Source organism: Strigops habroptila, chromosome 5, assembly GCF_004027225.2.
Source record: "Strigops habroptila isolate Jane chromosome 5, bStrHab1.2.pri, whole genome shotgun sequence".
NCBI lineage: Eukaryota > Metazoa > Chordata > Aves > Psittaciformes > Psittacidae > Strigops > Strigops habroptila.
The window spans coordinates 19,382,269-19,407,607 of NC_044281.2; the positions used below are offsets into that span (position 1 = coordinate 19,382,269).

At 36.6% G+C, this 25,339-nt stretch overlaps 1 protein-coding gene across 4 annotated transcripts in view; it reads right to left on the minus strand.

The window, feature by feature from the left end:
• The window catches only part of RAPGEF4 (Rap guanine nucleotide exchange factor 4), a 151,472-nt gene that overhangs the window by 106,928 nt on the left and 19,205 nt on the right, over nt 1-25,339 (minus strand). For 2 of the 4 annotated variants that reach the window (XM_030485779.1, XM_030485778.1), the window contains exon 4: nt 21,753-21,899. In XM_030485779.1, coding sequence (XP_030341639.1) covers nt 21,753-21,899 — 147 coding nt within the window. Of the gene's footprint in view, nt 1-4,528; nt 4,693-21,752; nt 21,900-25,339 lie in introns of those variants that run through there. The other 2 variants (XM_032919923.1, XM_030485780.1) reach the window with 1 other exon arrangement.

Sequence of the window (25,339 nt, forward strand, 5' to 3'; positions counted from 1 at the left end):
TTCAATGATCTTATCACAAGAAGTTGTTACAGTAAGTAGGTAAGTTGAGAAATGGGGTTTGTATGGACTTGTGGTGAAAAGTGAAACCTGGGTCTCCACTCCTGATTGAAAGTTCAGCTGGGGCCACTGAGGAATTAAAAAAACAGAGGCAGGAACATGGAGTTTTAAAAAGAGCATTAAAAAGGCAGCCTAGTGCTGTGACTGGAAACAAGGAACAAACCACCCATACTGCTCCCCCAGCTCAAACTGGAAAGCTAATAGAGATGTGGCCCAAGTGTAATGTGAGAAGCCAGATTATACTTGTCCCACAGCCTTGATATCTGTCACAAGTGAATTCTTGTGACAGATATCAAGGTGAATTCTACATTTTACTGTGCACTCTTCCTTTCATGATTGCTCTCTCCATCTTTCAGTTATTTGTTTAGATTTTCAGTACATAAAAAACCTGGCATTGCCATTATGGGCTCTGAGCCATCTGAGCAATCTTCTTAAAATACACTAACACATCATCCATATGGTTATCCAATATGTAACTATTTACTTTCCAGGATAATAACAGGGAGGTAACAAAAACTGTTAAAAGCTTCACAAAACTTCATGAGACATTGTCACCCTAACTAGGAGTCTATGATTTTCACTGAATAGAGTTAAAGACATCAGTCTGCATGATTCCCTTTCGAAACATATTTTCATTGTAAATCTCCCTTAAACAAGACTGAAAGATCAGACAAGTGGTTCTCCTTAGGAGCTACCTGTTTGAGATCACTGTTGTTTGTGCCCCAGCAGAGTCTGATACCCTGCAGTTCACTATGTTCTGGAAGAAATCCACTTCAGAAACAGCATTTAGAAAAGCTGGGAAGGCTATCTGAAAACTAGAAGGAGAGATACCAAGGAAATTCGTTTACAGGTATCATCTTCCATAATAGCTTATAATTGTTAAATGGTTTGACACTGGTTCCAAGATTTGGTAAGACGACACAACTGAGGTATAAAATAGTTTGTTTTTCTTGTAAGCTGTAATTAGAAATTTTTTTTTATAGTCAACTTGCATGTAAAATTCTCCTGCCCTTTCCACAGATTTAACTGTTTCCCCAGATGAAAATGATACTTGGATGAGAGTTCCCTTTCTTGAGACAGTTACAACATGTATTCTCCTCACAGCATGTGCAACACTGTCTGAGTGCAAAGCTCTTCATCACAATTTTCTAAGTGTACTCCAGGTACACTTAGTACTGATGCTGTAAAAGTACATGAGTTGACCTGTGGCTGCCTTATACATTGCAGCTTGTGAGTTAACATTTTATGCTGGAAGGTGGTTGTGCTACGGAGTAATGGATTAGTGATTATTGAACTTGTAGAAGAAATCTGTTCCACAAGTTCATCTTTCCAAGAAAGCTCTTAGGCCTGCATGCATAAAGCAAGATAGGAGCTTTTCTCGCATACTTCAAAGAGCTACAGTTCTTGGGTCTCTTGGGATAGTTGTGAAATGGTGTCTCCTTTTATGAGAAGTGACTAGAGCCCAGAAAGAACAAGAAGGAGCAGGAAGAAGGAAAGCCATGTCACTCCTTGTCACGGCCAGCAGAACCTGTAAGATTCAGGATGGGAACACAACATATTCATTGTAGCAAGACAGCGGTACCATAGAACTTGAAGGGCCTTTCCTTGAGGAAATTGTGTTTCCTTTTGCGATCAACACAGAGATAGCAGAGGCCAGACTTCCAACTTCAAGTGGAAGTTGTGATGGTTTATAGACAGAAAACTAGAAAAAATTATATTTACTCAAAACGGTTTGAACCCTTATGATTATATTCTGGTATTTTTCTCAGAACAGCCTTTTTGTGTGTGTGAGATACCATCACAGGGATTATGCTGCTTCAAGGTTTCAGGCCTTGCCTTGGTAACCCTGATTAATAGGAGCCATTAAACTCAATGGGAGCAAGAATATTTTGTATGTTGTTTGCCTGAATATGGTAGCTATAAGCAAATTCAATATACTGCAATTGGCATTAGTGAGCCCCCTGCAGCTCTGAAAGTGCAGGGATTAGTGTCCATTAGCACGTTTTTCTCTAGAGTACAAGAAGGTATACTTAGCATAAATTTATTGACTAAAACTGAAGGTGGAAATGAGGACCAGGTTGGAGTCTAGTGAAAGAGCTTACAGGTAAACAGTGAAACACTGAGCATAATAAATAGATAAAATCAGAATTTCACTCTAAGGGATGGCGCTTGTTTTGACTCTCGGAAACTGCATCCAAGACCAAATTCAGCCTACAACAGGCACTCAACAGACTTCTGTCTCTTTGACTAAGAAGAAAACTTAAAAGATGCAGTAACCTAAGTCCAGTTTTTTCATATGCAATGCAATTCATTTAGCAAATAAAAGTGTGACCATATTATGAAACTTCACAGAAACACACAGAAGCAAATGTTCAAGATCACCATATGAACACAACTTTATAGACTATCTTAGCAGACATACCACTTCTAACTGTTCAAAATAACTTTGGTAGGAATCTTTATAAATTGTGTCCAGTTACAAGAAAAGGAAGACTACCGATTACTCATCTTTGGAAACCAGCATAATCTCCTGCTGTTCCAATGAACACAGATCACAGGGAGAAAAAAAAAGAAAAAGATGCCTTTATTTTACCAACAGAAGCCCAGCTCCATTAAGAGGAGCCAGATTGATTATATTACTGTGTCACATGGGAAAGGAGACTATTTCACAGAACAAAAATACAGGAATCTTTGCCATGGAGTTTACAACCTAATACCATATTGGGTACATTAGAACAGAAGTAACAAGGTCAAAGAAATCACCAGTCCTCTTCACTTCCTGTTACCATACAGCTTTCCTCTCTTCTGTATTTATTATTTTCTAAGTCAGACTGTTAAAGCTTTGGGTTCTCAATGGGTCCTCAGCTTCAGGGGATGAGAACAACTGAGGGCCTGTGTGACCATGCATATTTTGTACAAAAATAAACTCTCCACTTGGTCCATGTTTCATCTGCCTTGGCCAGGTTGGTTATTTATTTTGCTGGAAAGAATGAGCATCCTTTTTGCCATAAAGCCTTACCTTCCCCTTTCTCCATTCCCGTCTATCATTCTTGTAGTAAAGTTGCAACTATTGATAAATAAAACTTAACTTTTGTTTTTGCCAAGACCTACACAAAATATCGGTATCTCAAGAACTGAAACTGGCCCACATAATCAGTATTTTAGCTCTGTGAAGGGGACAATAGCCATATAACTATCCCTACATTTTTCAGTTGCCACAAAAAACAAACATTTGTAGACTAAATACTCGCAGACTATTTCTGTTCCTAAGCCTCCCATTATTATATTTGGCCACAGTTACAACACTGTAAAATAAATGGATGTTCTTCTGTATCTTTATACTTTATCAAGTTCCTATCACTGAAGCATCCTTCACTCCTTTTTCATATTTCATAAATATGTTTGCTTGAAGCCCCCTACTTTTCCCTAGAAATATGTAAATAAATAAAGTGTTACTGGGGGTTTAAATGTTTGCTTGGTTTTAGAAATGCTTCCAAATTTCCCTCTTTCAGACTGCACAGCAAGACCTGTCTTGGGTTTCCCTGCCTCTTTTCCTAAAGCCATGAGAGAAAGCCTGAGATTCCACATCAATAGCTTTTACTGTACATTTTCTCTCTTTGAACAAAGCATCACCTTAACATCTGAACAGTAAAATTCCACCTTTTTATTTCCCCATGCATTATTTAAACATGCTGCTCTGAATTCTACAATTAGGGTATTCCTGGGTAGCTACAATCAACAACATCTTTACAGTCTGATACAGCAGGAAATGTGGCTATCCAGGATAGTTTCACACATTTGTTTGCTGTATAGTAGCCTCAATTTAAATATGATAATCTAATTTAGTAAAAAAAGAACTGAAATCAGATTTACTGCAAAAACTTTTAAAATTTAATTTTCAGACTAGCAATCAATGCTTATTCAGTTTCCATCTTATACCTGCCCTCCCCTTTTGCAGATGCTTAAGTGACATTAAATTAAACAATTGCATAAATTTTAAGAATGGTAGGAAAATTACCATCTGCACTTAATTCAGGAATAAAAAGTCCAGAGAAATCACTCTTTATGAGCATTTTTCTTAACAGAAAGAATAATTAAAAAAAAAAGGCAGAAATTCTCATGGTAGAAGTAATATAAATACATGTATTTGTAGCATTGTCTTTCAAATCATTTTGAAATATAAGATGACAGAAAAGAAGACAGATCTCACTAGCATCTCACCCAAAATCTTACTCAATTTCTTATGATTGTTAGGTTTAAATATTAAAACATCTTCAAAGAAAGAACGATGTTGAGACACACAGCAATAAAGCACATTACTATTCACAGACATAAACAGTATCAAACTATTATCTGCTTAGTATTATCCTTAGGTCCATTATATTTCCTCTAAATCTATGCAAAATATAAATATAATCTCGTAAACAACAACAACAGAAGGCAACAAAAAATAAAGAAATCTTAAACTTACACTGATGTGTTATTATAGGTCCTGCACAGCAAGTAGCCCTAAGGGTACATTTTAGGTTTTTTATCCATGCTCCGTTCTTGTTGCTGATGTGACCACTTAGGCACATGGTCAAGTTGCAATCAGCTTCTCCCTTAGTGATGTATGAGAGCTGTGCTGATTTATCTAGTCCTTCTGCAGCAGATTAGCACTAATGTTTCTGCTTCTGCATCCTACCTTTCTTTAGCAGTAGACTCTGCATTATCATTGGCAATCCGAATTAAAGAGCCAGTGAACGTAGCACAATTTTTTTTCTTTCTGAAATCAAAGTACATAGTCTCACACAAATACCATGTTTTTATCAACTGAGCCTCTTTTTTAACATATTTGGTAAGAACAGTAGTCAGAGATATTGGAACTATTCGTCTGTAAGTCTGCTACAGTCTTTTTGTGATTTATTCTGTTAAAGGAATATTACCCTATGCAGATGGCCCTAGGGAAGAGATGAATGTAATACACCTACATTTCAGCCAAAACCATGGGATATTCACTTTGTAGCATAAAGGTATTATATGCACATAGTGAAATCTGAGTTAATCCCAAAGAAATTAATTATGAAATTAATTAATGCAAACACGGTTTATGAAAAAGGCAAGTTAAGTACCTTGTATGTTAAAGGTACATAACACAAACTCCATTTGGTTAAAAATTATTTCAGTGCTTTACAGTCCAACTGTTCATTGCAAATTCTCTATTTTCGCCTTAGGATTGACATATTTTACGCTATGGGATTGTCAAATTCAGCTATTAAAAGCATTACAAAGAACCTGACTGAATCTTGTTGTTACTATTTTGACTTTCCAGTAAACAAGTAGTATTTTATCAGTAAAATGTAATTGTTAATTCATGACCTTTTCAATTCAAGACACCATGAGACATAGCTGTTTAAATTTTCATTAGGACTTTGAAAAATATTTAGAAAAAAATGGATGCCTTAGACCATCTAGTCTTGAAAATGTGAACATTCTGACAAGATTGCTCACTGTCAAAATGACTCACGTCACTGCTGTTCATAGCTGCTACTCTTTCTGATCACAGAAAATAAGTATTCCTGGTTTTAAGAAACAAATGCCATATCTGAATATTAAACAAGAAATATGCTCTCTCAAACATTAGTATATTTGAATATCAGAAGAATTTCAGCTACCCATAAAGACCTATTCTCTATTACCAGCATTAATTTTATAAAAACATTAGGGTAAGACACCCCATTCCCAACAGGAAACCAGGAATGAAGAAAGAAATAGGATTAAGGTATTACTTTATAATAAACCCTAAACCAAATAATGGGCTATTTTTGCTCTAATATGAAAATCTACTGTGGCAAAATGTGGCAACACCCATTTCAAAGTAAAGTACCTTCTGGATTTTACATATACTCTTATTCACATCTGCCACAGGAGGACAACAACCTAGGGAACAGAATGTAACAAAGACCTAAGCATGCTCGTTAGCAGAGAATTGTCACAAATGCAGTTTTAGATTCAAGTGTGGGACTGTGCATGATTTCTTCAAGGTCCCCCAGCTTTCCTCCTGTACTTGTGTTATTGATAAGGAATGAAACAGGTGACTGCAGAAGGGCATCCAGAAGCCACAGTGAGAATCTCCTGAGGAAAGGTACCTGAAAAAAAGTTTTAAAGCATCCCCAATACTGAGCTGGCAGCAGCTGGGCAAATGGAAACACCAAGGAGCTAACAAACTTCAGCCTCATGCCCCCTCAGCCTTCAGGCACCTCCTTACAAATGCTGAAGCAGCAAGCATCTTATGATTCTGAATTTAAGGAGTCTCTCTAGATGATAGGGGCCTACCACCACACATTCAAAGAACTGAAGGTCTCTCTTTCAAGAAAGATGGAGGCAGGCTGCTGCACTTCTGTCTGGCTTTGAATCCTCCTCAGGACTGCGCTCACTCAAAAAGCAGTAATTCTACCTTCTCTGGGTAATGAGATTCAAATTCCCAACTCATATGCCTCAGTACAGAGTCCTAAAGAAACAGCTCTACTACAGTAGCAGTGCTCCAGCTACTACACTAGGAGTGCTCCTCCCCTTCTGTAGAGAAACATGCCACAACACCAAAACCAAATTCAAGATTCAGTACATCAGAGAGGGGACAGAATGATGCTGACCTTCCCAACAGGCTTCCACCAAGAGCTTGTGTTACAACAGTGTTAAAACAAACTTGAATTTCTCAGTTATCTCAAAATGGCCTTTTATGTCTGCTTGCATTTTAGTGTCAGTGTTGTGAAATGTCCTTTTCCACCTCTCACAGTAGATCAGACTACAGGTTCAAGACGAAATGAAGGATGACAGTTATAAACTGTCTTACTGCATGCCAACATAACATTATAAGTGGTTTATTCCTTGTTTTCCCTTAAAAGAACTTTTGGCATGCTGAATATATCATTAAATGTATATTTAATAACCAAGAGAGATGAACTTAGCTTTAAAGCCTTCAAACCCAGCCAGATGAAATAGCTGCCTCAATCGAGAATGGTGCATCTGCCCAATGGACAGGTACAGCCTCACCAGAAGTTGTTAAGCTTCAGAAAGCCCATGTGTAAAAGCTATTGTAACACACATTTTAGACCACACTTACAAAAAACATTAGAGAGGTCAAAACCCAACTTTGGTGAAGAGGACAGGGAAAAATTGTTTTGGCAAATGTAGACAGCTACCCTAGACAAAGAAGTAACATTACATACAGTGAATGTGGGACAGGTTACTTATGCAGAGATGAATGCCATGAGTTGTTCATTAGGTAATATAACTTCCTCCACCTGCAACTAAGCCTGGAATACATAAATCTAGACATGACAAGTACACTGCTTCTTTTCAGTGGGGGATGCTGTACGCTTTTCACTTTTTTTTTTTAAAGCAAAAACAAGTCTTGCTTTCAAGGCCAGGTTGGACAGAGCCTTGGGCAACGCGGCCTCCTGTGACGTGTCCCTGCCCATGGCAGGGGCGTTGGAACTAGATGATCTTAAGGTCCTTTCAACCCAAACCATTCTATGATTCTATGATTTGATTATAAGAACTCATGACACCTAGTGCATTTTTTTCCCCTTTTCTGTGCAAAAGGCTTTTATATATTTCTGGCTTCTAGCACCACCCTCTAATCTCAATCAGTAAGACTTGTATAAGGCAGTTTTCTCAAAGAAGTGTGCTGCAAAAGGTAAAGGCAATCATGCACTAGTAAAAAGCCAAGAGTCCAAGTTGGAGATGGACCTAGTACTAAAATGTTATTGAAAAATGAGCCATGGTTGTTTAACATTACAGCATTTTGGAAATCAGAGACACTGTGAGAACATAAATGTGCAATTGTCAGGAGGCCAACACGTTTCAGGTTTGTTGAGTGGGCACAGAAGCAAGAGTTACTTGTTTCAGCCATGTCAAGGGGATGAGCAACATTAATAATCAAACTTCTGATGAGCAATTTCATTCTCATTATACTTTAACTTACACTAAGTATTCACAGAAATCCCGCATAGAAGGAGATTGGAAATAATTTCTACTGGTCACTGAAATCACCTATGCATACTTTGAACGTACAGCTTCTGCAAAATATAGTATGTAATTATTATATTTCTGCTTTGTCTTCCTGACCTTGATTAACTACTAAGGAGTTGGCTGTTCAGTTTTTGACTGGACATCAAAATGTGTCATAAGGCAAAAAACTGAAGTTGGCCGTGAGTTTGGGGTTACTCCTTCCTCTTCATGCTTTCTTGCAAGATGGGCACAAAGGGATACTCCACAAACACCAGAACATATGTGGAAATAAATACTTTATCATATCACAGAGTAACCAAGAGTATTCACTGAGACAAGAGATCATTTCAGAGTTTATGTTTTTTAATTTATTTAGTGATGTACATATTGGTAGACGGGCAAACGTAGCAGAACAATAATCCTGGTTAAGAGGTCATTGTGAGGCAGTGCCAATAAAAAGCTTAATTTACTTTGATTTAAATGTTAGCAGATGTGCCAGAGGATAATGGAATGTTGCACCAGTTTATGCTCTGGTGAATTTTGTCTTGGGACAGCTATGAGTAATTCAGGAGAGGTGAGCATGAGAGAAAAAGAATTGGAATTACGTGTTCTTGTCAATACCTTATTTTCTAATACACTTTTCCTTGTTTCATTTGAGGGTGATTTTTCACAATCAATTCTGTAAACCTTTACAAAACCAGAACTGCAGTAATTTTCCACTATTTTCCATCCAATGCACATGGATGCAATAATTTACACCACCACTAACTACTTTACTAAGACCAGGCTGTATCTAGCACCACATACTAAGGTACCTTACAATTAACATAAAACCAAAAGTACTTGGAAATTATTTTTCATGAGCGAAGCAGTGAACATTGCTGCAGTTGTAGAGCTCTCACTCATAGTTAACAGAAACAAATCTGTAAAGCTGCAAAACTGATTTAACCAAAGTTGGAGGCTTTACATGTGGGTGTTGCTGGTTTGGAGTTTTTTTAATCACTGAAGTAGTGGAAGAAAGGAATGCAGTAGCTGTCACATATTTGGATATCAGTAAAATATTTAATAGTCATAGCTCATCTTAAAAAAGCTGAAAATGCCGTGGGTAGAAGCACTGTCATGCAAATTAACAATTGGCTAAATAACTGCAAACAAAAGATAATGAAACATGGCAACACATAAAACGGAGGTGTTTAAAGAAGTACTGAAGAGCTGGGTTCTGGTTTTTTTTTTTTTAATTCATAATCTCAAAGGGAGAATAAACAACTTGCTAACATATTATGAAAACACTAGAGAAGGAGAAAATAAAAACACTGGACAAAAAATAATTATAAGTCTCTACAGAATTAACAATGTTCAGGAAAAGATCCATTTGGAAAAATTCAATGGAGACATCATTTACATAGAGCTAGTTAGTGAGCAAAGTCTAGGAAGCAATAATCCTGAACATAGTTGGACTACACAGCACACCTCCCACTGCCATAACTCCTAACTCTGTACAGATATTTATTTAAGTTTGACTACACTGACAGTCTTTCTTAATACAAAAGCAAAAAGCTGTTATCTCAGCAATTATCAAATTCTGACATGTAAAACTGATAGTAAACATCAGATTAGGCATGTTCCATCTATGTATAAAAGACACAGTTGTATAATCTTGTGTTTTAGAGAGCTCATACAGAGAAGCATGATGGCATTTCAGGAAAATTAACAACACTTTTGTGATTTTTTTTTTAGTTTGGGGTTGATTTTTTTTTTTCTTTTTAAAGTTATGATAAAACAGATATGACCACAGGGTGCAAATAGTGAAGGATATAAATACTGAGGACACAGAGAAATCAATGAGAGGCATGAAAGCAGTCCAGACAAGAACCAAAGAATGAACTCTGGAAACAGAATAAATCTGTGCATGTGATGCACTTGGCAGTGGAATGTTTGTCCAAAAGCAGCATCTATTCACAAGCCATTTGGCATGGATATTTAAAATGTGCAAAGACAAAACTTTAGAGAGCATACAGTGCAGACCAATAGCTCTCTGGAGGAGAGATGAAGAGAGGGGATGGAACAAGAGAAATGGAAATAAAGAGCTCATTAAATAAAGACATCATTTTAGTTCCAGAAGAAGAGACAGAACCAGTCCTACTCTTAAGACTGCTGAAGAGGAAGCATGACAGTTTTTTATTTATGCAGTAGGCTATGGCGTTACACTCCATTTTTACAATACATAAACAGTTCATCGAGGGCTCTTCTACAGGCTTCTCTGAAACAGCAGCAGGTATAGGCCACAGCAAAATATGGAAGACACACTATAGGGAGCCTTTTGCCACAGGCATGGCAAACTCTACTGTTCATTATTGTAATTAAATTAGTGTAACTGGACAGGTTTGGCTTAAGAATATCGTGCCTTTCTACATATTGTTAACAAGAGTAAACACAACTTAACGGAACTCCACCATCTTGTTTTAAGATTCCAAATACTTAATCCATACTGCTACTCTCTCACCATGCAGAGTCTCTAATACAATAAGAACACCTTTCCCTCGCTTCCCTTATGCAGCAAGTTATGATTAATGCCTAGTGTAAATAGATCAGCACTGCTGTGGCAGTAAAAATGCCAAGATAAAGGTCCCTACAGAAGGCAATGCATTTACGACCAGTAATGCAGCACATGCCCTGCTTACAGGCAGCACACGCCCTGCTTACGAAGAGATTTTCTTTTCTATAGTACCAAAACTTCTTTATTTCCACCATGCTAAGCAATCTGATTTTCTGGACAGTCACATGGGCATCTCTTACAGCAAATTCTACTCACACAAAGCAAGCCATTCAAAAATGTTCTTTTAAACTGAACACAGCTAATATAAAGATAGCATTCATTATTACTTTAAGAGCTTTCAAAATGAGTTGCTTTTTCCTTCTGTATAAAGCTCTTTAGCATATTAAATTAATAATTTTCATTTCTACATGTAGCAATAGCATTATCAGATAATGAAAACACGCATATGTAGACTGAAATAAAGAAGAGAAAGTTTTAGCAGTAAAGGTATACTTAAAAGGAAAAATCAACAGAAATGTTAATTGGCAGGGACAGAAGAAACATGCTAAAGCTTTGCATTATCTGAGCACAAGGAAGAATAAATAGTCAATCACAGTCAAGAATCTCTTTCTAGGCATTTGATATTATTTTTACATACATATGCTACCATAAAGGATGAGCTTTGCCATTATTCCCTCTCAGGGAAGCAGGCAGACACAAAGTACCCCTCCGTCTTCCTGCAAAAGCTACTTGCAACAGAACAGCATCAGAAAGGTTGGTTTTTGTAAGTATAGTAACTCATGGTCTGTTTCTGAGTGTCACAACCATTCATTACATTTTATTCAATACAGATTAACTCCATTCTCATTTGAATAGGCTGTCCAGTTAATAATGGATACCAGGAAAGGTAATTTACCTACCATCCTGTAATGATACTTGGATTAGCAGTATGGATGCTCACGTGAAATCAACTCTTTATAGGCTTCTTATGGTACTAAAACCTGTATTCCTAGCATTGCTAAAGCTTGAAGTATTTCCAGGATTTCCTGTGCCTCGCACCTTTACATAATTTTAGAGTACAAAGTCAACAAGAATCCATTCCAGTATCGATACTTGTGGGCTGACTGGTAGCATGCATCATTTTCTGAAGTCAGATCAAGCAATTCTTCAGAAAGGTTAAAAGGCAGAAAAATCCACGTTCTGTTGTTAAAACAGGAAAAGTCTGTCTCTCGTAATAAAATGACACAAAGAACATTTTGTATATGAGATCAAATCAAAGTAACACCCTCTGTAAGGCAACTCCATATGGCAGATGTATGTAAATACATTGAACAGAAACAACCTGTGAACTTCTATTGTAATCTCAAAGCATATAATCTTTCAACCATACCACAGCAACAGCATTAAATGCTGAGACTGAAGTGTAGGTCTTCCTTGATAAAGCACTATGTAAAATTAGTACCTTCACAGTAATAAAATCCAATAGTCACCAGTATATTCAGACATATCTGCTTAATTGTCTACACTTTTACTACATTTCACTCCTTTAGCTCTGCAGAGTGAATGTCCTAAGAAATAATAAGTCTTGGCATAATTCTCACCAACTTCAATGGTGCAAGAATCATTTCTTAACTGCTTGGTGATCCCTGGTTACCTAATAGGATCTAAATGTCACTGATAAACCTAAGGAGAACTACCCAATGAACTCTTAACAAGAGCTCAACAAAACTGGCTTTAAATGCTAGCCGAATAAAATGCAGAAAGAGAAACCATATTCCTAAATCTGGTGGAAGAAACACACACCAGAAAACTGCCTGAGAAATGATGGCAGAAAGGAAAAAAAAAAAAAAAAAAGCCTTTGAAAAATGTTTCATGCTTCTAGAGAGGATACAGACTTGAAGGGTATTGGCAAAAAGAAAGAAGAGAGAAAATAAGCCTGTACTGAGCTTTTAATCTTTCCTTAATTGTACTGAGAGTCTCCAGCATTATCCCCAGAGAGAATTAAGCATAAAAGCCTAAGCAACTCAAACAAGTTCCCTTGTAACTCGGTCCTTTCAGAACAGCATGATTTCTTTGAAGGACTCAGTCTCTCAAAGATTAGGTCATACAAAAATCGTATTGTAATATATATTTTTATTCTGCTAAAACAAAGCGATGATATTGCGCCTGTTTCCACTAATCTGTACTCAGGAATGTCTGCATAGAGTTTTGTAGAAATCAACAGAATAAAGTTTGTCTATTTTGGAAAATGAAGTGGTTTGTGTTAGTAGTCAGAAAATATATTTTTCAAAGGTCAAGACAGAGATGGAATGCAAAATTAAATAGAAATTACTCAGGAAACAGGTTAAAATGTAAGCAAACTGAATTATATCAATAAGTACTAAATGCAGGATGGCAAAGTTTAATTTTAAATGCTGATTATCTATTACTCTCAAATAAATGATAATAAACTTGGCTCAGATCTAAGCACAGCATCTAGAAGGACAAGGGTATTTTATCAGTGTAATTTAAAATGAACAGAAGTCAAGTTCAATCAGAAAATATTATTTGTGAGTTTCAGTTTTCTTTTAACTTCTTCATTCGAGATTTAACTGAGAAACTATTTTAAGCAGAGTTCAGAGAAAATACAGACTAATGGTCTTATCTAATCAGGCATGAGATGAAGGATAAAGAAATCTGGCCTTAAGCATCACATCAGACTCATGGTAAGAATCCACAAATTCTGATAAACCACTGATTTCAACAACAGTGTAACAGAAATATTAAAAACACAAATTCTGTGGACTTTTGTAGCTCCCTGACCCAATGGAATTAGAGCAATACCCACTAACCCCAAGGACTGTAAGAGTTGGAGTTCCACTGCTCAGACTGAAACAAGGCTTTATTCAAGAGCAAGCACATGGATTATTTGGGGTTATTTAAATCTCTTTCTCTTCCTAGTATCTGGGACTGGCCATAGATGACAAGCACAGATGACAAGCTGGGCCCTGTAATTCTTATTCGCTGCCATGGACAGATATTCCATATTCAGTTCTTAGACTTTTATATTTTCATTTTTAAGCATACCTCTGGGATGCCTAGAGTTCCTATGTCTTTGATACAATTTACCTCAATATAAGTATTGAGTTGACCGTTTTGTTAAGCACCCCTGAACTCATAAGCCACAAAATCACTTGAGTGATTCCAGCCTCATGCTCTCATGCTGCATCACCTGTGCCAGTGGATAGTAACTGTTACAGAAGGTAAGAGGGTAAAGAGGATTTAAACCTACTGCCAGCAGCCTGTACTGCATATTATATAAGGAGAAGGAAGCAATTACCTGGGTTGAAATCCCACAATGCTCATTGACTTCAATAAGCTAGGGTTTCACCATGGATGAAACGAGGGAAGGATACATTCTAAGGGACAGGGCAAACACTGAACCTTACAGCTCTAATTATGACCAAGACAAGACATCTATCAGAACTGTACTATCAAAGGCCAGCAAAGGGCACTCTCTTTTTGAGCCCATTTATCAATCAATATGCCTAATAAATTGATAATGTCTGGGGTTTAGCACATTTTGAGTTTTAAGCTGTTGAATGCTCATTCAAGGGATGCTTCTTTAAGGAAGGAGGAATTTACATTCAGCTAAATAGAATTCGTAGCTTTTATTTTTCTTGCTACAGGAAAGTGAATATTTTTACAAAATATTTTATAAACTAAAAAGACTGTCAGAATAAAAAATATTAATATATAATACAATAGCCTTGCTTTTGGTTTGTGGTAATCTGTATAAGCTCTTCCACTGCCACAGATCTTACTGTTAGAGATGTCTATTTTTTTTTTAATGCTAGCATGTTTAAGCTAATGGATTTTTTTAAATGTCAATATTAAAACATATCCATTGATCTAATAAGTGGTATCACATTATTTGCCTGACCCCTTATACTGTACAAGCAGAAAGCACCTACTCAAATGCAGCACGCAAGCACGCATTCTATAGGAATGCCTTAGAGGAACACACAACCATATCCATTGCTGTAAAGCAATAAAAACTCAGTTCTAAAAGGAAGCTTTTAAGGGCTTACTGTTTTTCTCAAGAACCTGGAGGAACCAGTAATAAAAGATTAACCTTTTGTGTAAGGAAGGAAAAACACGACTCATCTGAAAAGAAATCAAGGAAGACCAGAAGATCAGAAAGGATCAATCTTCAAAATAACCTCAGCCACATATACCCCACGGTTGAGGTAAGGAACAGTCTGTATCAAATTGAAAAGTTTAGAAGCATAGGCAAAGCCTTATGCAGCTGGTCACTTTGGTATTCATCCTAAGGCAGGAAAGGATCCTGCCAACCACACATACAGTTTGAACCAAAGCTCCACGCAATCTGACACAAATTTAACAAAGCAAAAATGAACATAATGTAATAATATATACACACAATACATATTAGATAGCAGATTATATATAAACATATCTACAAAGACATAATTCTGTGTTATGCATTTTTTCTCTCTGTGACAGATGAGAATGAGACACATATTTGATAGTTAAAATGTATGTTTGGGAAAAAAGCCAAAAACTATTTTATAAGCTTCAAATCTCATGATTCTTCTGAAAGACATTTTTACCTAATGAAAATGAACTAATGAAAGACCAGAAGTTTGCTCCCTGAAATAAGATTCGTAGGCTCCCAGTTGTGTTTTCCAATATATGTTTTTTGCCATTTAGCATATCATGCTTAGAGATACCACATTCAATAATACAATCTGCTGAGGATGAAAAGCAGTTTCTTTGCTAATAAAAAAGCTGGTTATAGAAAGTGCAAGTTTGCAGTAAAGCTTCAAAGAAAAATAGCAGCCTCAAAAACATCTGCAGACTTTAAGTGTGTACATTTCAGTTTGTCAGATGTTCTTCTATAATTTAAATATTTTAGGAATTAATCAAAATAATTTCTTTTCTTGAAAATCGGATGAATTCATATTTTTCAACTTCACCTCTAACCATGACAAAATATGAGGAATAGGCATTACTTAACAGGGAGACTGATATGCTCGCTGGATATTTCTATTTCTTTTTATCCAAGAAGGAACTTCAAATAAGTCAAGCTTTCTGCCATATAATTTAAGACTCTTTGAAGTGCTAATAAACATATAAACATTTTCAAGGGCTGCAAATAGGAATGACAATATATTTTTGCACAGTCTGGTATAATGGGATTCAACAGGGGCTTCAAGCTGATAGGCATTACTACAGTGATACAAAATTGCACCTAAGAGAAATTACATGCTAATATGGTTTAAGAGAAATCAGGTCAACAAAGCCTTATTCCACCTCTGCATGGTAATCAGTGGCACAGTCACAAAATGTTGCTATTGAAATAGATTCAGAATAAACCAGGAGACTGAGGTGCAAACTGATTGTAGGGATGATTAAGAACATGCACCGGGAAAGTTTGTTGCAGAGAGACATAAGGAAGGATCAGGTCTTTCTAATCAGCTTGTGATTTTTCAATCTTTTCAGTCACTTAAGGAGTGTCTGAAGTGCCTGTGTCCATCACCTATAAACCCAGGATAGCAACAAAGAAAGGGAAACTCACAGTTAAGACTAACTAGATTCCTTGATCTTCTGCAGAAATTCTGCCTCATTGACAATTTTGAATACCACACATAATGACACAGCAAATTATCTGAAACACAGTGGACAATTATTGATAATGATCTTTTCAGTCATAATGCCACTATTTAGCAAAGAACATACAGTGAGACTGTATCAAAAGACTTGTACATTTCCACGAGTACATATCATGACAAGAGAAAAGCTGCATTACTGGAGTGAAATATCAAGTTCCTAAATATGCTTCTCCACTCCAATGGCCAGGAAGGTTACCTTAGGAGATACGCTGTTCTAACCAATGTTCGAATCCATTTTTTAAAGTATGAGTTGAATACACCCAATAGAAAGCACCAGCCACTGTGTTTCTATGATGACAAACATGGCTTGTTCTGATGTAAGTCTGGCTACAGAGGATAGAATACCGTTCCATACTCATTTAAATCTGCTCTACCAGACAGAGCATCACTTGTTAAAATTAGAAGTGTTTGACAAAGCAAAACAGGAGAAAAAACTCTAAAAGCATATTGCAAGGATGGTCAAAACCAATATAACAGCAGCACTGAAGGCCAGACTCTGCTCCCACTTAGTACCATCTGTATCAAAGCAATGGTACTGTATTCACTTGAAATATGCTCAATTCACACCAGCAAAACTGGGAGTGCAATCTGGCTCTTCTTGATATGATAACAATTTTGGAATCTTGCCCTGCTACTCACTTGCATGCTTTATCAGTATTAACACAGAAGGTATGAAGGTGGGATGTTAGTTATTTTCAAAGCTTTGCTCACATCTTGCCAATTCTGTGTTTACTGTCATATTCTAAAGTTGGGGAGGGGAGGAGGACTTTTTCTGTTCCTCCTCCTTCCACGTGTTACTCTATGAAAAAATCTCCTGCCTGCCTATCATCACTTCATTTTCCAATGTCTCTCACACTAGCTTTGTTACTTTGCATACAAATTTGAATTGGTCATCGGCTGAAAATTTGCAGACAGCCTAAGGCAACAGATTCCATACACTTGGGTCCTTTCACGTCTTCCTTCTGTGTTGAATTCTGTATCTGATAACATGGAATAATTCTTCCTTATTCTGACAAGATGGCTATTTGAGAGGTTGGTGAACACAGTATTCCAGCTACATTAAAAATGCGGGCTACTACAATTCGATCACTTTCACATTTCTCAAATAAAACCCCATTAGAGAGACAAATCATCAAGGTAGAGTTTGAGCAGTCAATGGAGAGTGTGACATGAAGCGGGTAAAGACAGCTGAGTGTTCCATGACCACCTTTTTATACTTTTGTGGGTCTCCAAGCACTTCACTGTTTTAAATCACATGATCACCCATCCTGCAAACCTAATATTCTGTATTTTATTAACTATAGTTTTATATCTCTACTATGTTTGCCTATGGGAAATCAGTAAATCAGAGCAAAGACTTCTGCAATTGATTACTGGGCAATAAACTGGCAGAGTAGTATACCATAAATCAAGCTGATAGTTTAGGGGCTGGACATGAATCTGATTTTTTTGTTTGATTCCCCCCTCCCAATATTTCATTTCTCAGATCAAATTTAATCTCTCACTTAAATGAACTGGAAAGAATTTCTGGTATGCAATACTCACGGGTGCATTAGAAAGTACTGACATTTACATGAGATTCCTAATACTCCTTAAACATGTTGAAGTATTCAGGAGTCTACCGGAGAAAGCAGCAAGAACATTCTCAAGTAGCAATGTAACATATATTTTCCAGCAGCACGAGGCAAGGAAAAGGCTGCCTCTCTGAAATGCTGCCTACTGCTTCACACAGCAAAACACCTACATGAGATTCAGCAACACATTTTGATAAACAATGTACTTACAGCATGGCCAAATGGATTAAAAAAATATTAAAATCCTTACATGTTCATTTTCATTAATGTATTTTTATAGTGCCTTCGTAATTCCTACCGCCATAATCCTGACACATAAAAGGAGGCGTAAGATTATATTATACCTTGATATAAGGGATATGATTAGATATACCTTAAAAAGACAAACCAATATTACACTCAAGTGCACCGAGAGCTGCGGTCTCAATTCTGATGAACTTACGCCTTATTCAGGAATCTCACTGAACAGTGCTACAACGTTTAAACCAGTTCATACGTGTATTTCCTATGCAGCATCCCACTGAAACAGTATGTAAAATTTCTTCTGTTCTGACAGAGGACCTGTATTTAAACCAGCTCATTAAAAACCAACATTCCCAGCATTCAGAAAACAAAGACAGTAAGAAAGCTGCTTCTTTCAAAGTTATCATTTCAGAGCAGTGAAGTCTGCTGATGGCTACTGAATGATCACCACATCAGCAAAAGCAGGAAGCCAGTTACGCTACAGTTTACTAGACTACAAGATGTGAAAGTGCTGCTGAATATGAATAAAAAAAGAATTAAAATATTCATTCTGACCTTACAGGGACCAAGACTCCCTCTCTCCAAAGTTACTGCATGCCGAAGTAATAGCCGTTCTTCAAGATCAAATGTTTCTCAAGGCATGTTCAGTAACTTCTAACATAATCTTATTCCACACAAAAGGAAATCAGTTATTTGTATGTTATCCAAGGAAGGCTGAGTAATTCACTGCGGTAGGAAAGACCTCTAAAAATAAGTCACCTCTCAGCAGATTCACTCCCTTCCTGTCTGGGTTTGACTGCCGCTGCATGAAAGGACAAAGCTTTAGGATGAACTATAGAGAACTTCTGTAATGATAACACCGCTCAAGTACATTCATTTCACTCCTACTCTGTTTAAAAGAATCCAACTTCTAGGGGTGGAGCAAGCCAGCAACCCAACAGGATGTGCATGACTAGAGTACCTCGTGTGTAGCCTTCTGCTTTCATGTTTATTTTTGGATGTATTTTCCTTTGTGCTTTGAAACAGATTATGGGGCGAGGTAGCTAGAACCACACTCACTGATGCTGAAGAGGGAAAAGCAAGTTCTTAACATGAAGAGTACCTCCTCCTACAGATATGTAGCGTACCTTGGAAATCTACAGTATTATAACAATGATGAATAACTTTTTTCATGTTTGTTAGTGCTCCTCAGAGATGCAGGACAGGGACAGTTGATGCACAAAGGCATGCCACCAGTGATTCCCATAACCTCCTAGAGCTTCCTCATCAGGAAACAGTGTTCAGCTGTGTGAGAACCTAACCAGAGATATTATCATCTCCAAGCTGCTATAGCAGCTGTTGATAGAAAACAACTCTCCAAGGATGAGTAAGCTTAGAAGTTCAACAGATGTTCCCAAACAGGATGCTACTTCAACACAGAAAATACTAGGCCATTTTAACTGGTAATTGTTCTTATCAGGACAATATAACTTGTTTTGACCAGCATTCCCGACTGTTAAAATTTCAGATCACAGAAAATCTTTCTGTATTGAAAGAGTTGATTATGTTGTTCTGTGTATTACAGGAGACATCTTATTCTACTTTTGATAAAGAATATCCTTACTTTAGTAACAGTAATTAATACACTTTGCTGCATATTGTACATTAAATATGTTAATAAGCCACACCTGTGAAACATTCCATCAATACAATTGTTTCCTAGAGTAACACAGCTAATATAGGAAAAGCTACTTCTCAATTTAAACAAAACTCAGAAAAGTCTGTAAATTCATAATACGAAGTTACATAGATTCTGAAAAGTCTATCCAAACTTAGAAATAGCTATGTATTATATTTTGCTCTCTTCAAAGTAAATTTCACAAGGGAAAAAAAAAACCAAACAAAAAAAACAAACCCCAGAACAAACCCAAAACTAATCTTATTCCTGTATAAAATGTATTTTTTGCACTCCTATTATTAATCATAAAAATCCTACATTCATAGAAGCAGTAACCATTTTAAGGATTCCAACCCTATAGTTTATCTAGATTGTTCTTAAACTACAGTATTATATATTTTGGAATTATTCAACTACTTTTTATGAAGAAACTACTTCTTTATGGAATTGAATTCTCATAATCTGGAGAGTTGAAATTTGTACACACTAGATTTTAGTTTTTATGATATCTGGATTGTGATGACACTGACACAGGTGCCTTTTGCCATTTTTTCCATGGCACTGCTGATATTAAGTATCTGTGATCCATTCTTGACTTGGTGTGGGTTTTCATTAAAACAAATTTAAAAAGCCATCTGAATGGCATGTCATTGTATCAACAACTCTTTCCCCATATGGGCTTTGTCACAGCAAAGATATATGAATCTTAGGATAATGCAGATAGAACAATACAGCATCCATAACTTAACAAAAAGTTTCCCCTGAAGAAAAGTATTTCCTTTACTTCAGATAATACTAATAAACGACTGCTGCTACTGCTAGTGTATTTGGGGTGAATTTTCTTAAATAATTTTCTGTTTGTTTTGAATATTCTGTGTTTATCATACCTTAGCTGCAGTTTATGTAGGCTTTGGGATTTGAAGATTACAAAGAAACAAATACTGCCTTGAAAAAAATAAATCACTTAATTCTACCTCAGACTAACCAGCAAAGCTGTATTTCATGGCATAATTTTCCACTCACTAAGAGCACAGGCACAGCTTCCTTGAAAGCAAGCACACCAGAATACATTAAAAGTTCACTGTAAAACTGCACACAAAAGGCAAAGAAGCACCACAAAACTAAACTGTGGTCTCTGACATCTGCAGCATCTAGGACATGCTCTACTGCACAACTTCCTAAAACCTGCAATACACAAAATGTGTGCTAAGGTTCTCTATGATAGCTCCCAGTACTTGCAACACACATGACCTTTTCCAAAAGCATCTATCAAAGAACTCATCAAAATCAGCAAAATTGTTAAACAACACTGTAGTACTAGTGACAGAAGAGCAAATTACATTGGGATTTTTGTTTTAAAACAACTTCAAATGTTTGAAGGTTCAAAGTTTTTAAGAAAGGAACTTAACCTCCACCCCCCCCAATAGTTCTGATGGGAAACCAACAGCTTGAATGCTTAGCAGGAAAGTCATATACATAGCAGAAATAACTATGCTTATACCAATTAAAAGTGAATTATAAACATGTTACTTGAGAAACCTACAATTAGGTTTATTCTCCTCCATCATGAACTTATCAAGCACTATCTACATAAAAAATTTCTGACCACTGGCAAATGTACCATATATTAAAACAGACGAGACCACTGGCATATTTAATCTCTTAATATCAGAGTATATTAAGGATAGACTCTCCTCATAAATGCTGGCAATAAAAGCTTAGGCTTTTATGTTTTATATGTTTAAGGCTAAAAAAGCAACACCTGCTGCACGCAAATAAATTCCACCAGAAATTTCACCTAAGTTATTTCATGAGAAGAGGCCCACAAGAAAGAAATGCAGGAATATGTAATCATGCAGAATACGAAGCACTAAAAAGAAGAAAAAGACTTTCCTTTTTGTCCAAACTAATTTAAAATGGTTATTACTTTGCTTACAGTATAAATGTGCTTATATTTCATTACACTTAAAAGGTTAAATCGCTTTTCCTGCATAAACTGCAAATAAACTTGAACTTACCTCCCAAAGTGCTTTAAAGTCCTTCTGCTCAATTCGAAGGAGCTCGCTGTATTCTCTCGTAACAATGGTAGCATGGCGAGGAGTGTTATCCAGAATGGACTCTCCAAAAGCAGTTCCTATTCCCAGAGTGCATATTGTCACAGCATCCTTTGAATCAAAAATAAAAGGACACATATTAAATATTCCAGGATGTTTTAAGAGTCTTTATGTCACATTCACCAATAGCACTGCCTTAAGATCTTTCAGCAATCTGCTTTAAAATAAAAGTGCCAACAAAAAAAAAAAAAAAAAAAAAAAATCAATATGCCGATTAACAACACAGGAAGCTTCAATGTGGCCGCAAGTAGTTCTGTTTACTATGACCATCAGTTGAATTAGACATTTCTGTGTGCAAAGCAGAGAACAAAAGAGTCACTTTCACCTTTGGAAGAATGTTATGACCTCTGTCCATCTACCTCTAAAGACTGTTGTGATGATGAGATTCTTTAGAAATGTCAGAGGTGATAAGAAGATAACTAGAATCGGAAATGCAATCTTGGAATATAAATTTCTGCCCTATGTAGACTACCCTCATTAGAAAAAAAAATTTACCGTTTTCTCTGCTAACATAACTTCCAATTATAATATCCTCTTGTATTTATAATGCATTTCTCTATTGTGTAAGGTCTGTGCCCAGTGCAATCATATAGCTTAACCAACTCTTGGCCCTTCTGTTGAATATGCCAGCAAATCTCTCAATTGTTAAAATGCATGCCAATTAGCTATCAGACTAACAAAAAAAACAGTAGTCTTTTCACATAAGCCAGGGATTTCAAGAAAACTACTCAAGTCCAAAACAACCTGGAATAGAATATTCAGGATGGCCCCAAACATGGAGAAAAGAGCCTGCATGAGCACATGCTATTCAAGTGACAGAAAGATGTCTAAATCAAGCCTCTTTGGCCAGGAACTCCTCTGTAATAGTTCTAGTATAAATTATGAGCTTCTGTAGAGAAAAAAAATCAAGATTACTAGCAATTAAGTAACTTGCTGAATCAAGATCTTTAGATACATGTTCTGCTTAGGCTTACAAATTGCTATGTTCCTGAGCATTGGCTTGAAGCTGAATGATTACGTACGTCTCTTTCCAAGCTGGGCTTTAACTGTCTGTCTTCTGAGTAATTAAAAAAGATAGCAACAGCATTAAAAATCTAAATGGATACAAACTGCACTTTACTAAGGAAATCATACATGCACACAGACAAATACAGATAAACTTATAAAAACACATGCTCATTTTACTGGATACAACATTAGAAATATAGTTTAATTCTAAAAATGTAGGATTGATGAAATGCCTACAAAAATAAAAGCAGAAAAATTTGTCATCCCATCCACTACAACCTTGTGGCTGATAATCCAGGAGAGATGCATGAGCATATTTCAGCATCATTTTCTGTGTTTAAAATTGCATTGTTTTCCTTTCATGCATCTAATAAGTGGTAATAGGCAAATGTTATTAAGATCAAGTTAGTAGCTTTATAATTGCATTACAAAGACAAATGCCCATAATAGTCCTGTTCCCTGAACCATAGCAAATTGCTTTTGCACAGATATTACCATATAAAGTCATGTGTTCAGGAAAACAAGATTAATTATGTCTTAGAAAAGATCAAGGAAAAATTTACCAACTGTCAGAAATAAATTTTCAAGGAAGGCAAATATGCACAGGCACTGTCTAAAAGAAAGAATATTTGGGAATGAGTACCCGGACACCTAAATAGAAGTCTCTACAATTAGGCTAAAATATAGGCTACACATTAAAGTTCTGCCTTAACAAGCTTACCTTTCAGATCTGAAACACTATATGCATGCCACCATACTCATAACTGCACTCAAAAGAGCTACAAATAAAATGTGCCTACTGCTCATATGAAATTAAATCTCCAGATCTCCAACAGATTATTCTCAACTTTACCTAGAAAGTTCAGATAAAAGATCTCTGTTTAGGGCAGAATAACCAAATAACCTGGCAGATAAAGAAACTTTTCCATATTGTAAATAAGCAATATTTACATCTTGTAGCTTCTTTCTTGCTCCCTTCCCTTGCTCCAAAAAAAAAATAAACTCCTTTGAAACACCTCACCTTTTTCAATTCTTTACAGACCTGAAGAATGTATCTTTAAAGACAGAATACAGAAGAAAAGGAAGGGTGTTGGTTAAGGAATCAATCACTTCCTAAGACAATGATAAGGCACCTGTTCAGCCTAAGTAATAAATTAACACTTGTGGGGCATTAAGTCAAGGAGCTGGAATAGTCCTATTCATTAAAGTCCAGGCTTCTATCAAATGGTAGTTCTTTTAGGCTTTTTCCCTAGCCATTATTGCTTTCCATAAAGATGTAGTTTCACAGCCAGCTAGGGAGCAAGCCCATCTGTCTTCTTAAAGACTTCAGAGCCCCATTTTCCCTCTACCCCTTGTTTATACATCTCCAGCCTCCTGGGGAATCAGGTGTGCGTCTCCTACTACACCTGTTAACCTTACAGTCAAGAATCTCCTGCCGTTCAGTGTAGACTTCAGGAGGATTGCTGGCAGCTCAAAACTCAGTTTGCTGTTCCCCTCTGCAATCCCAGGAACAGCAGGGGGTTTTAGCTGCTGGTAAGCAGCTAAAATTCACACGGCTAATTAAAAGGCAGTATTAGAGACTTAAAAAGATGTGATTGTTTCCATTGCTATCTGTCCTCTGAACGCACTGTAAGATGTGTTATAAAAAAAGGATCATAAAATGGTAGTGTTCAAATCAGATGCTGTTTGCGTATTCAGATTCACTGACTCTCACTGACAGGTGAAACACAGGCAGTGAAAGTGCTGTTAAACCTCCCCCCCATCAATCTGAAACATTATTGAATTTTTAAGACCATTCTATGGAATAGATGAGCATCAGAAACAAGGCTCTGCCTTATTCCCTCTCCCACCACCACAAGGCATATCCCTCCATGCTCCTCCCTGACTTGCAAAACATTTTGTTTTCCACCCTGGCAAACAGAATTTTTGTACTGTGTGTAAACAAAATCATGATGTCTGAAAGAGAAATAAAGAAAACAGGTTAAAAAAAAAAAAAAAAAGTGCTAGGTTGAAAGGGATTTGGGACTTTTCTTTGAAATATTATTCAGTATTTTGTTTCGTTGGTTTTAATTTCACCATTTTCCCGCACCTTGTACCTTTATCTCCCTCCCGCACCTGTGTCTCTCCAGACTCCATACCATCTCCATGTTTAACTGGAGATCTGCGAAAGCTGGCATTTTGAAAAGTTTGCTTACTATCACTTTCACACACTTCAGGTTGCCCTCAGCAAAAATTTCCTTTTGTAACAGAGAAACCAAAGGATACAAATAGAAGTAAACTATCTGTTCTGTTAAGTGATTTTCCTGTTCTATTACCTCCACTGGAGTATGTTTCAGCCATTCAGATAGGAAATCCTGAACAAACTACTTTTAATGATAACACAGAAATATCTTCGCATTCCAGAATTGCAGTTTGCCAACATATGTTAGGTCACCCTCTTTACACAAGACCAGATGATTTGCTTAAAGTAGGCATTACGCTTC